The sequence below is a fragment of the Cherax quadricarinatus genome, chromosome 9, assembly GCF_038502225.1.
Source record: "Cherax quadricarinatus isolate ZL_2023a chromosome 9, ASM3850222v1, whole genome shotgun sequence".
Classification (NCBI taxonomy): Eukaryota; Metazoa; Arthropoda; class Malacostraca; order Decapoda; family Parastacidae; genus Cherax; species Cherax quadricarinatus.
This window is the reverse complement of record NC_091300.1, coordinates 13,311,568-13,324,503: the sequence shown is the minus strand read 5'-3', so window position 1 is coordinate 13,324,503 and position 12,936 is coordinate 13,311,568. Positions and strand designations below refer to the sequence as shown.

Here is a 12,936-nt window from a genome sequence, read left to right as displayed (position 1 = left end):
GACACACACACACACACACACGGGGCCAGGAGCTCGGACTCGACCCCCGCAACCTCAACTAGGTGAGTACACATACACACACACACCCACACACACACACACACCCCACACATACACACACACACACACACACACACACACACACACACACACACACACACACACACACACACACACACACACACACACACGCGTGTGCTGGAAAACCTCATGCACCAACATGTTAAGGACACTACCAGAGTGAGAGGGGAGGATGAACCAGCAAGATTGGACCTTGTGTTCACCCTGGGCAGCTCAGATATTGAGGACATCAAGTATGAGAGTCCCCTAGGAGCTAGCGACCACGTGGTTCTGTGCTTTGAATACATAGTAGAGCTGCAAGTGGAGAGAATAACAAGAGTTGAATGGGAAAAGCCTGACTATAAAAGAGGGGACTACATAGGGTTGAAGAACTTCCTGCGGGAGGTCCAGTGGGACAGAGAACTGGCAGGGAAGCCAGTAAATGAAATGATGGAATATGTAACAACAAAATGCAAGGAGGCAGTGGAAAGGTTTATTCCCAAGGGCAACAGTTACAACGGGAAGACCAGAATGAGCCCCTGGTTTACCCGACGGTGTAAAGAGGCAAAAACAAAGTGCAATAGAGAATGGAAAAAGTACAGAAGGCAGAGAACACACGAAAATAGGGAGATCAGTCGCAGAGCCAGGAATGAGTACGCACAGGTAAGGAGGGAGGCCCAGCGACAGTATGAAAATGACATAGCATCGAGAATCAAGACTGACCCGAAACTGTTGTATAGCCACATCAGGAGGAAGACAACAGTCAAAGACCAGGTGATCAGATTAAGGACAGAAGGTGGAGAACTCACAAGAAATGATCAGGAGGTATGTGAGGAGCTGAACAGGAGATTTAAGGAAGTTTTTACAGTAGAGACAGGAAGGGTTGTGGGAAGACAGCACAGAAGGGAACATCAAGAGGGAATATACCAACAAGTGTTGGATGACATACGAACAACTGAGGAGGAGGTGAAGAAGCTCTTAAGTGACCTTGACACCTCAAAGGCAATGGGACTGGACAACATCTCCCCATGGGTCCTTAGAGAAGGAGCAGAGATGCTGTGCGTGCCTCTAACCACAATCTTCAACACATCCCTTGAAACTGGGAAACTACCTGAGAAATGGAAGACAGCTAATGTAGTCCCCATATTTAAGAAAGGAAACAGAAACGAGGCACTAAACTACAGACCTGTGTCTCTGACATGTATTGTGTGCAAAGTCATGCAGAAGATTATCAGGAGGAGAGTGGTCGAACACCTGGAAAGGAACAAGATTATAAATGAAAACCAGCATGGGTTCATGGAAGGCAAATCTTGTATCACAAACCTCCTGGAGTTTTATGACAAGGTAACAGAAGTAAGACACGAGAGAGAGGGGTGGGTAGATTGCGTTTTCCTAGACTGCAGGAAGGCCTTTGACACAGTTTCCCACAAGAGATTAGTGCAGAAGCTGGAGGATCAGGCGCACGTAAAAGGGAGGGCATTGCAATGGATAAGGGAATACCTGACAGGGAGGCAGCAACGAGTCATGGTACGTGAAGAGGTATCACAGTGGGCGCCTGTTACGAGCGGGGTCCCACAGGGGTCAGTTCTAGGACCAGTGCTATTTTTGATATATGTGAACGACATGATGGAAGGAATAGACTCTGAAGTGTCCCTGTTCGCAGATGACGTGAAGTTGATGAGAAGAATTAAATCGGACGAGGATGAGGCAGGACTGCAAAGAGACCTGGACAGGCTGGACATGTGGTCCAGCAACTGGCTTCTCGAATTCAATCCAGCCAAATGCAAAGTCATGAAGATTGGGGAGGGGCAAAGAAGACCGCAGACAGAGTATAGGCTAGGTGGACAAAGACTACAGACCTCACTCAGGGAGAAAGACCTTGGGGTGACCATACACTGAGCACATCACCGGAGGCACACATCAACCAAATAACCGCTGCAGCATACGGGTGCCTGGCAAACCTGAGAATAGCGTTCCGATACCTTAATAAGGAATCGTTCAAGACACTGTACACTGTATATGTTAGGCCCATACTGGAGTATGCAGCACCAGTCTGGAACCCACACCTGGTCAAGCACGTCAAGAAGTTAGAGAAAGTACAAAGGTTTGCAACAAGGCTAGTCCCAGAGCTCAAGGGAATGTCGTACGAGGAAAGGTTAAGGGAAATCGGACTGACGACACTGGAGGACAGAAGGGTCAGGGGAGACATGATAAGGACATACAAGATACTGCGGGGAATAGACAAGGTGGACAGAGATAGGATGTTCCAGAGAGGGGACACAGGGACAAGGGGTCACAACTGGAAGCTGAAGACTCAGACGAGTCACAGGGACGTTAGGAAGTATTTCTTCAGTCATAGAGTTGTCAGCAAGTGGAATAGCCTAGCAAGTGAAGTAGTGGAGGCAGGAACCATACATAGTTTTAAGAAGAGGTATGACAAAGCTCAGGAAGCAGAGAGAGAGAGGATCCAGTAGCGATCAGTGAAGAGGTGGGGCCAGGAGCTGAGTCTCGACCCCTGCAACCACAATTAGGTGAGTACAATTAGGTGAGTACACACACACGCATACACACACGCATACACACACACACACACACACACACACACACACACACACACACACACACACTCAAAGGCAATGGGGCCAGATAACATCTCCCCATGGGTATTGAGAGAGGGAGCAGAGGCACTATGTGTACCCCTAACAACAATATTCAATACATCTATCGAAACAGGGAGATTGCCTGAGGCATGGAAGACAGCAAATGTAGTCCCAATCTTTAAAAAAGGAGACAGACATGAAGCATTAAACTACAGACCAGTGTCACTGACATGTATAGTATGCAAAATCATGGAGAAGATTATCAGGAGAAGAGTGGTGGAACACCTAGAAAGGAATGATCTCATCAACAGCAGCCAGCATGGTTTCAGGGACGGGAAATCCTGTGTCACAAACCTACTGGAGTTCTATGACATGGTGACAGCAGTAAGACAAGAGAGAGAGGGGTGGGTGGATTGCATTTTCTTGGACTGCAAGAAGGCGTTTGACACAGTTCCACACAAGAGATTGGTGCAAAAACTGGAGGACCAAGCAGGGATAACAGGGAAGGCACTACAATGGATCAGGGAATACTTGTCAGGAAGACAGCAGCGAGTCATGGTACGTGGCGAGGTGTCAGAGTGGGCACCTGTGACCAGCGGGGTCCCGCAGGGGTCAGTCCTAGGACCAGTGCTGTTTCTGGTATTTGTGAACGACATGACGGAAGGAATAGACTCTGAGGTGTCCCTGTTTGCAGATGACGTGAAGTTGATGAGAAGAATACACTCGATCGAAGACCAGGCAGAACTACAAAGGGATCTGGACAGGCTGCAGACCTGGTCCAGCAATTGGCTCCTGGAGTTCAATCCCACCAAGTGCAAAGTCATGAAGATTGGGGAAGGGCAAAGAAGGCCGCAGACGGAGTACAGTCTAGGGGGTCAGAGACTACAAACCTCACTCAAGGAAAAAGATCTTGGGGTGAGTATAACACCAGGCACATCTCCTGAAGCGCACATCAACCAAATAACTGCTGCAGCATATGGGCGCCTAGCAAACCTCAGAACAGCATTCCGACATCTTAATAAGGAATCGTTCAGGACCCTGTACACCGTATACGTTAGGCCCATATTGGAGTATGCGGCACCAGTTTGGAACCCACACCTAGCCAAGCACGTAAAGAAACTAGAGAAAGTGCAAAGGTTTGCAACAAGACTAGTCCCAGAGCTAAGAGGTATGTCCTACGAGGAGAGGTTAAGGGAAATCAACCTGACGACACTGGAGGACAGGAGAGATAGGGGGGACATGGTAACGACATACAAAATACTGAGGGGAATTGACAAGGTGGACAAAGACAGGATGTTCCAGAGATTGGACACAGTAACAAGGGGACACAGTTGGAAGCTGAAGACACAGATGAATCACAGGGATGTTAGGAAGTATTTCTTCAGCCACAGAGTAGTCAGTAAGTGGAATAGTTTGGGAAGCGATGTAGTGGAGGCAGGATCCATACATAGCTTTAAGCAGAGGTATGATAAAGCTCACGGCTCGGGGAGAGTGACCTAGTAGCGATCAGTGAAGGGGCGGGGCCAGGAGCTCGGACTCGACCCCCGCAACCTCAACTAGGTGAGTACAACTAGGTGAGTGAGTACACACACACACACACATACACACACACACACATATACACACACACACACACACACACACACACACACACACACACACACAACCATCAATGTTGATGCACCAAACCACAACATACAGCCCTACTATCAAACTGCCAACACAGAACTTTTCAACCTCTCAGTCAAATATGTGGTTTACTAGTTTTCCTGAATTAAGCACATTAAAATGTAACACAGCAAGTGTAAAAAGTAAAGTAAGACTTGTCAGCAATCTACCATCAACTTAAAGGGAAATCTACCAGCAAACCCCTAACTATCTTTAAGCAGTTCTTAATCAACTGCTCCTCCAAGCAGTTCCTAATCAACAAGGCTATGGTGCCCACACTGGACTGCATGCTGCTAACACCCATAGTCTAACTGATCAGGATATCAACCAGAAACCTAGTCCAAGACTTTGTCATTGGAGTAGTGACCCTCAGAACCATTAAAAGGCAATCTGTATTATGATCAGGTCATTTGCAAAATTATTTAAAGATGACTAAGAAAATCTGCCCTCCTTTCTTTTACTACTTTCAGTATAAAAAATAAAACTACAAGTTTTAAAAAAAAAAAAAAAACAGTAGTGTACAAAATAAGTACAGCCTCCCCTCACTTAATGACGGAGTTCCATTCTTAAGATCACATCAGTAAACAAATTAGTTGCTAAGCGAGGAGCATACTATAATGGTAGTGGGTTTGTGTCAACCAACTTTGATATTGTTTTAATGTCACCTTTGCACCATTTATAACATTTTTACTATATTTTTAAATGTTTATACAGCAGTGTACTGTATATTGTAATAAACAGAATAGAAGATATCAGCTCTAATATACATTATTTAGGTATGCATACTGGAAAGAGAGCCCATCATAAGTCTGGGTCGTAAGTAAATGATTATGTTGCTAAATGAGGAGAGGCTGTATTCTACTGCCAATGGCATGACAAGCAGACACTGGGCTGCATGTAGTAGACAAGGGATCAAGCCTTCACCTTTCTGAGTGGAATAGTCCACAAAGGATTAGCTCTTCATGAAATACAATAAAAATCTTTTCCTGACTAGTTTCAACTATTCTTAAAAACCCTGGTTCCCCACTCACTAACCTTAATTATATCATCACCGCTTGGGGATCTTGGAGACTTGCTGTTAGGAGGACTTCGACTTGGTGATGGACCTGTGCCCATGGTACCTTCAAACAAAACAAAATAAAAACAAAAACACAGTAATATGTGCAAGTTTGTGAGTACACGTACTGTCCAGGAAAATTTTTAAAGTTTGGAATATAATTCATAAAACTAATTAGATTATTTTGCTTTTATAACTGCAATGTTGAGGGTAAATAATTTCAGAGTTTTTAGCAAATATGAAGATCATTTTTTACTCATGTTTAAAAAAAAAAACAGTTTTCTCGTCCATATTTGACTAACTTTTTTCTTTCCCACAAATCTGATTCTCAAGCCTCTATTGGTTTGATCAATGTAAGGAAAGCCTGTCTGTCTGGTATCATATGTGATAACATTGGAGTAAGCTACAAGGAGTAAGAGCATAGTCACTGGAAATGCAATCAACCTACAAGCCATAAAAAAAAAAATAATAATAAACACCCTTCTTTTCAAATATTTCAGTTTTAACAACTCAAAGGAAGTTCCTTGATGCTGGTGAGGGGGGTTCTTGATCCAAGGAATTTAAACTGTCCTTCACTTCCTTGGATCAAACCTGATTGCTTCCCATTCCCAAGGTGCTGTATGACCCCTGTAAATTGAGCACTTCCCTCTACATATATTTATTACAGCTGCCATGCATAATTTATGAGATTTTTCTGACTGGTTCCATAATAAACTTTGCTAAGAGACTGGTGAATATCAAGTAGATATATATGAAGGGAAATAAGTGATGTTAACCCTTTGGGGGTTGCCAGGCCCTCTCAGAGACTTGTTCTCAGGGTCCCCAAAATTTCAAAAAAAAAAAAAAAAAAATTTTTTTCTTATGAAAAGATAGAGAATCTTTTCCCGATCATAATGACACCAAAAGTATGAAATTTGATAGAAAACTTATGGAATTATGCTCTCGCGAAGTTAGCGGTCTCGACGATGTTTACGCATCGGCGATTTTGCCCACTTTGAGCCCTATTTTCGGCCAATTCCAATGTACTAGTCGACAAAAATCATAACTATTTCGCTAGAACTCCATTTTTCTATCGAATGAGTACAAGAAACCACCCATTTACTGATTTCAACTATCCAATAAAGTGGTCAGAATTTAGCAATTTTGCCAATTCACACAAATTTCAAAAGATGCCAATTTCCGAATAGGGTCCAGAATAAACAAGAAAGACATTCCTGGCACTAAAATAACATTTCCTCTGTTCATTAGTCACATCCCCACGCCCCTCTTACATTCTTTTGCTTTCCACTTTGAATTTTTATTCTCACAAAAAATAGAAGATTTACTATTATGCAGACTACTGTATTTGTGTAGAAATGGTATAAATAATATCAGTGCACTTGTGAAAGAATATTAGACTCACCAGTTGACGTGTATTGGACGCTTGGCATGATTTGTTTACTTTTGAACTTTGGTAAAAATCGAACATTTCTGCTACTCTGAGCTCAATTTCAAGGTACTTTTCATTGTAAAACCAGTCAAAATCATCTCAATTTCTGTAATATGTCTTCCCTTCTATAAAATGAGAACAAGAAAACTAGAATACAACAATAAATACCATACGAAAATACAGTGCAAAGTCGCTGTTTTATTCCTAAAACACAGTCGAAGTTTTTTTTTCTCATTACGCACTGTGTGCTGCAGGATTTTTTTTATACTGCACATACTGACCACATAGACCCATTCTTTCATATGTAGGCCTACCAGCTTTCTCTCACTAGATTTGAGGGTGCTAGAATTCAGACGTACTAGTACGTCAAAAACCCTGGGGCGTAAGCCGTACTAGTACGGCCGAAACCCCCAAAGGGTTAAAATTGTCTTGTTATTGGTAATACCCCTGTGCAGTGTTATTAAATGCAAGTTCTTACATGACACTACATCTTTTACCCAGCTTATGGAGCAAAAAAGAAATAAAGATATGCTGCCAGAAAATCTGATAAAAAAAGAAATGCTAAGTTTAAGTCTAGAGCCAGCAATGCTGGTATTGCACTGCAACATGATGAAATGGAATTAAAGGAAAGGTAATAACCTTAATAATGAAATGCTTGAACAATAGAAAACAGTCACTGCAAGAGATGAACCTCAGAGCGGAAAAATGTAACTACTGGAGTTCCATAAAGATCAATGTTCAGGCCCATATTATTCCTGGTGAATATAAATTAAATGATTACACGATTTAATTCTTACATACCCTTGTCTGATAATGGTGCCAAACTAATGAAGACAAAATATACTGAAGAGGATATAAGAAGCTTGCAAGAAGACCTGGAGAGACTTTAGGAATGGTTGAAAACATGGCTGCTTAAATTTAATTCCTGCAAAGGAAATTAAGAAGCCGGTACATTGGAAAAGGATGCCAAAAACAAAGTAACATCTGGAGATGAGGGAGAAAGCTCCAATAGTTAAAAGAAAAATACCTTGGGATAACCACTATCACAGCCTTTTTCCTGAAGCATTTAAAACATCATCATCAGCACAAGCTAGGTATGCAAACATAAAAGTTACATTCAGGAACCTAGATACTCATTCAAAGCACTCTAACCCATACTTGCAACTTCCTCTTGCATATGCAGTGCAAGTGTGAAGTCCCTTGTCTGGTACAATAAAAAAGCAAAACTGTAAAGAATGCAAATGAGTGCATCAAACTAGTGTCTGGACTGAGGGAGCTGAACCATATGGAAAAAATGCAAGAACTATTCCTTCAGTCACTGGAGAAGTGAAGTACAAAAAGGAATATGAACATGACATCCCTAATACTACAAAGCATAGACAGTATGGGTAAGAATAGACTCTTTACCAGACTGCATCAAGAACAATGAAGCATGGTAGGAAATTACACATCCAAATGAGCCAGACGGATAAAAGGAAGCCATTCTTCACCATAACTCACTTAGAAATACAATGAAATGAGCAATAACATAATGGAAGTAGACTCCTTTAATGAGTTAAATAATAAATCTGACATGGCTCAATCACACTAGTTGGTCAAAAGTTAAGAGGAGGAACCAAAAGTGGGAGCTTACCCTTTACTCTGCAAGCACGAATAAGTAATGTGAGACAGAACTTAAGAGTTAAGGGTTAACTAATTAGCATATATTTTTAGATTCCAGCAGTTGTGGAACAAGCTACCCCCTTTTGAAGCCTACTCAAGTCCTCCACTAATCAACTTATTAGTTCCTCCTATTGCTTCTTTTACCTCATTTTATTACCTCTTTTTTTTTTTTTTTTAATTTTAAATTGTATCTTTTTTCTTAATGCTGATTAGGAAAAGCTTCCCAGCTGTTGCCTTATGTGTTTAGCAAGTGTGGTGTTTGCTTACTCACTGTTGAATTATTGCATATACACCAAGAAACCTCTTCAAGAAAATAAAAATCTGGTTCCACAAATAGTCATCCGACTGCAACCCTGGCCAATTTCAATGGAAAACTTTCTTTTAAAAACGTATACTTGCATTGTATGATTTCAGTCAATATGTAGAGGAATTCTCTAATTATCCTTTAGAAATATAAAAATCAAAAGCCATAGAGTATCTTTACCATATGCAGTACAGCAATATAGCTTTTCCAACTTATCATCAGAAGTGGAGTGCAACTATAGTTCACATCTTAGACAAATGATGTGAACTTGAAGAATATTACTAAATATAAATGCAAGTTATAGGTAGTAGGTTGGTAGACAGCAACTGCCCAGGGAGGTACCACCGTCCTGCCAAGTGAATGTAAAACGGAAACCTGTAATTGTTTTACATGATGGTAGGATTGCTGGTGTCTTTTTTCTGTCTCATGCAAGATTTCAGGTATGTCTTGCTACTTCTACTTACACTAAGGTCACACTACACATACATGTACAAGCATATATATGCACACCCCTCTGGGTTTTCTTCTATTTTCTTTCTAGTTCTTGTTCTTGTTTATTTCCTCTTATCTCCATGGGAAAGTAGAACAGAATTCTTCCTCCGTAAGCCATGCATGCTGTAAGAGGCGACTAAAATGCCAGGAGCAAGGGGCTAGTAACCCCTTCTCCTGTATAAATTAATAAATTTAAAAAGAGAAACTTTTGTTTTTCTTTTTGGGCCACCCTGCCTTGGTGGGATGCGGCCGGTTTGTTGGAAAAAAATAAATAAATAAATACAAGTATGTACAGTACTGCTGTCCTGATACATGTACATGAATAATTTTTTAAATTACTCACCAATGAGATTTTGCAGTAGAGGCTGTCTAAGTTGTACAAGAGGTTTGATGATGGTTGGTGTAGGATAAGGCGGGTACCGTGGATTAGGATAAGCCAAATTGGGGCTTACTTCAAAAACAAATTTTGAGGAACTGGGTGATGCTGAAAGTACTGGTGAGTTGCGTCCTGATGAAGGAGTATCATCGAGACCTGCACTGCGATGAAAACGACTTAACCTGTCAAAATAAAAACAAAGAACACATTTAACCCTTTCAGGGTTGGTGCCATACTAGAACAGCTTGCATGCCAGGGTTGGTGCCGTACTAGTACAGCTTGCATGCCAGGGTTGGTGCCGTACTAGTACGCATAAATTCTAGCGCCTTCAAATCTAGCAAGAGAAAGCTGATAGGCCTACATATGAAAGAATGGGTCTATGTGGTCAGTGTGCACAATATAAAAAAAATCCTGCAGCACACAGTGCATAATGAGAAAAAAAAAAAACTCTGACTGTGTTTTTGCTTTAAAACAGCGACTTTGCAGTGTATTTTCATATGTTATTTATGGTTCTATTCTAGTTTTCCTGGTCTCATTTTATAGAATGGAAGACATATTATGGAAATGGAGATGATTTTGATTGGTTTCACAATCAAAACAGTGACTTTGCAGTGCATTTTCATATGCTATTTATGGTTCTATTCTAATTTTCCTGGTCTCATTTTATAGAATGGAAGACGTATTATGGAAATGCAGATGATTTTGACTGGTTTCACAATGAAAAGTACCTTTGAAATTGAGCTCAAAGTAGCAGAAATGTTCAATTTTTGCCAAAGTTCAAAAGTAAACAAATCAAGCCATGCGTCCAATGCACGTCAACTGGTGAGTGTAATATTCTTTCACAAGCGCGCTGATTTAAGGTTGGTAGACAGCAACCACCCAGGGAGGTACTACCGTCATGCCAAGTGAGTGTAAAACGAAAGCCTGTGATTGTTTTACATGATGGTAGGATTGCTGATGTCTTTTGTCTGTCTCATAAATATGCAAGATTACAGGTATGTCTTGCTACTTCTACTTACACTTAGGTCACACTACACATACATGTACACATTTATTTATACACACTCATCTGAGTTTTCTTTGATTTTATCTTAATAGTTCTTGGTCTTATTACTTTTCCTTTTATATCCATGGGGAAGTGGAATAAGAATCTTTCCGCCGTAAGCCATGTGTGTTGTAAAAGTCAACTAAAATGCCGGGAACAATGGGCTAGTAACCCCTTTTCCTGTAAAGATTACTAAAAAGAATAAGAAGAAGAAAATTGTCAAAGTGGGAAGTCTGAATGTGTGTGGATGTTGTGCAAATGATAAGAAAGAGATGATTGTGGATGTTATGAATGAGAAGAAGCTGGATGTCCTGGCTTTAAGTGAAACAAAGCTGAAGGGGTTGGGAGAGTTTCAATGGAGAGGAATAAATGGGATTAGGTCAGGGGTTTCAAATAGAGTTAGAGCTAAAGAAGGAGTAGCAATAATGTTGAAGGATAAGCTATGGCAGGAAAAGAGGGACTATAAATGTATTAATTCAAGGATTATGTGGAGTAAAATAAAGATTGGATGTGAAAAGTGGGTTATAATAAGCGTGTATGCACCTGGAGAAGAGAGAAGTGTAGAGGAGAGAGAGACATTTTGGGAAATGTTGAGTGAATGCAAGGGGAGTTTTGAATCAAGTGTGAGAGTAATGGTGGTTGGGGATTTCAATGCTAAAGTGGGTAAAAATGTTATGGAGGGAGTAGTAGGTAAATTTGGGGTGCCAGGGGTAAATGTAAATGGGGAGCCTTTAATTGAGCTATGTGTAGAAAGAGATTTGGTAATAAGTAATACATATTTTATGAAAAAGAGGATAAATAAATATACAAGGTATGATGTAGCACATAATGAAAGTAGTTTATTAAATTATGTATTGGTGGATAAAAGGTTGATGGGTAGGCTCCAGGATGTACATGTTTATAGAGGGGCAACTGATATATCGGATCATTATTTAGTTGTAGCTACAGTTAGAGTAAGAGGTAGATGGGAAAAGAGGAAGGTGGCAACAACAAATAAGAGGGAGGTGAAAGTGTATAAACTAAGGGAGGAGGAAGTTCGGGTGAGATATAAGCGACTATTGGCAGAAAGGTGGGCTAGTGCAAAGATGAGTAGTGGGGGGGTTGAAGAGGGTTGGAATAATTTTAAAAATGCAGTATTAGAATCTGGGGCAGAAGTTTGTGGTTATAGGAGGGTGGGGGCAGGAGGAAAGAGGAGTGATTGGTGGAATGATGAAGTAAAGGGTGTGATAAAAGAGAAAAAGTTAGCTTATGAGAGGTTTTTACAAAGCAGAAGTGTTATAAGAAGAGCAGAGTATATGGAGAGTAAAAGAAAGGTAAAGAGAGTGGTGAGAGAGTGCAAAAGGAGAGCAGATGATAGAGTGGGAGAGGCACTGTCAAGAAATTTTAATGAAAATAAAAAAAAATTTTGGAGTGAGTTAAACAAGTTAAGAAAGCCTAGGGAAAGTATGGATTTGTCAGTTAAAAACAGAGTAGGGGAGTTAGTAGATGGGGAGATGGAGGTATTAGGTAGATGGCGAGAATATTTTGAGGACCTTTAAATGTTAAGGAAGAAAGAGAGGCAGTAATTTCATGCACTGGTCAGGGAGGTATACCATCTTTTAGGAGTGAAGAAGAGCAGAATGTAAGTGTGGGGGAGGTACGTGAGGCATTACGTAGAATGAAAGGGGGTAAAGCAGCTGGAACTGATGGGATCATGACAGAATGTTAAAAGCAGGGGGGATATAGTGTTGGAGTGGTTGGTACTTTTGTTTAATAAATGTATGAAAGAGGAGAAGGTACCTAGGGATTGGCGGAGAGCATGTATAGTCCCTTTATATGAAGGGAAAGGGGACAAAAGAGACTGTAAAAATTATAGAGGAATAAGTTTACTGAGTATACCAGGAAAAGTGTACGGTAGGGTTATAATTGAAAGAATTAGAGGTAAGACAGATTGTAGGGTTGCGGATGAGCAAGGAGGTTTCAGAGTGGGTAGGGGATGTGTAGATCAAGTGTTTACATTGAAGCATATATGTGAACAGTATTTAGATAAAGGTAGGGAAGTTTTTATTGCATTTATGGATTTAGAAAAGGCATATGATAGAGTGGATAGAGGAGCAATGTGGCAGATGTTGCAAGTATATGGAATAGGTGGTAAGTTACTAAATACTGTAAAGAGTTTTCATGAGGATAGTGAGGCTCAGGTTAGGGTGTGTAGAAGAGAGGGAGACTACTTCCCAGTAAAAGTAGGTCTTAGACAGGGATGT

General features: G+C 40.9%; 1 protein-coding gene across 3 annotated transcripts in view; it reads right to left on the bottom strand.

Annotated features, from left to right (window-relative positions):
• LOC128686230 (BCAS3 microtubule associated cell migration factor-like) overlaps positions 1-12,936 on the bottom strand; it is a 98,332-nt gene that overhangs the window by 19,041 nt on the left and 66,355 nt on the right. For all 3 annotated transcript variants that reach the window (XM_070083246.1, XM_053773074.2, XM_070083247.1), the window contains exons 10-11: positions 9,616-9,830; positions 5,364-5,449 (exon numbers count right to left, since the gene is read on the bottom strand). In XM_070083246.1, the coding sequence (XP_069939347.1) occupies positions 5,364-5,449; positions 9,616-9,830 (301 nt within the window). The remainder of the gene's footprint in view (positions 1-5,363; positions 5,450-9,615; positions 9,831-12,936) is intronic.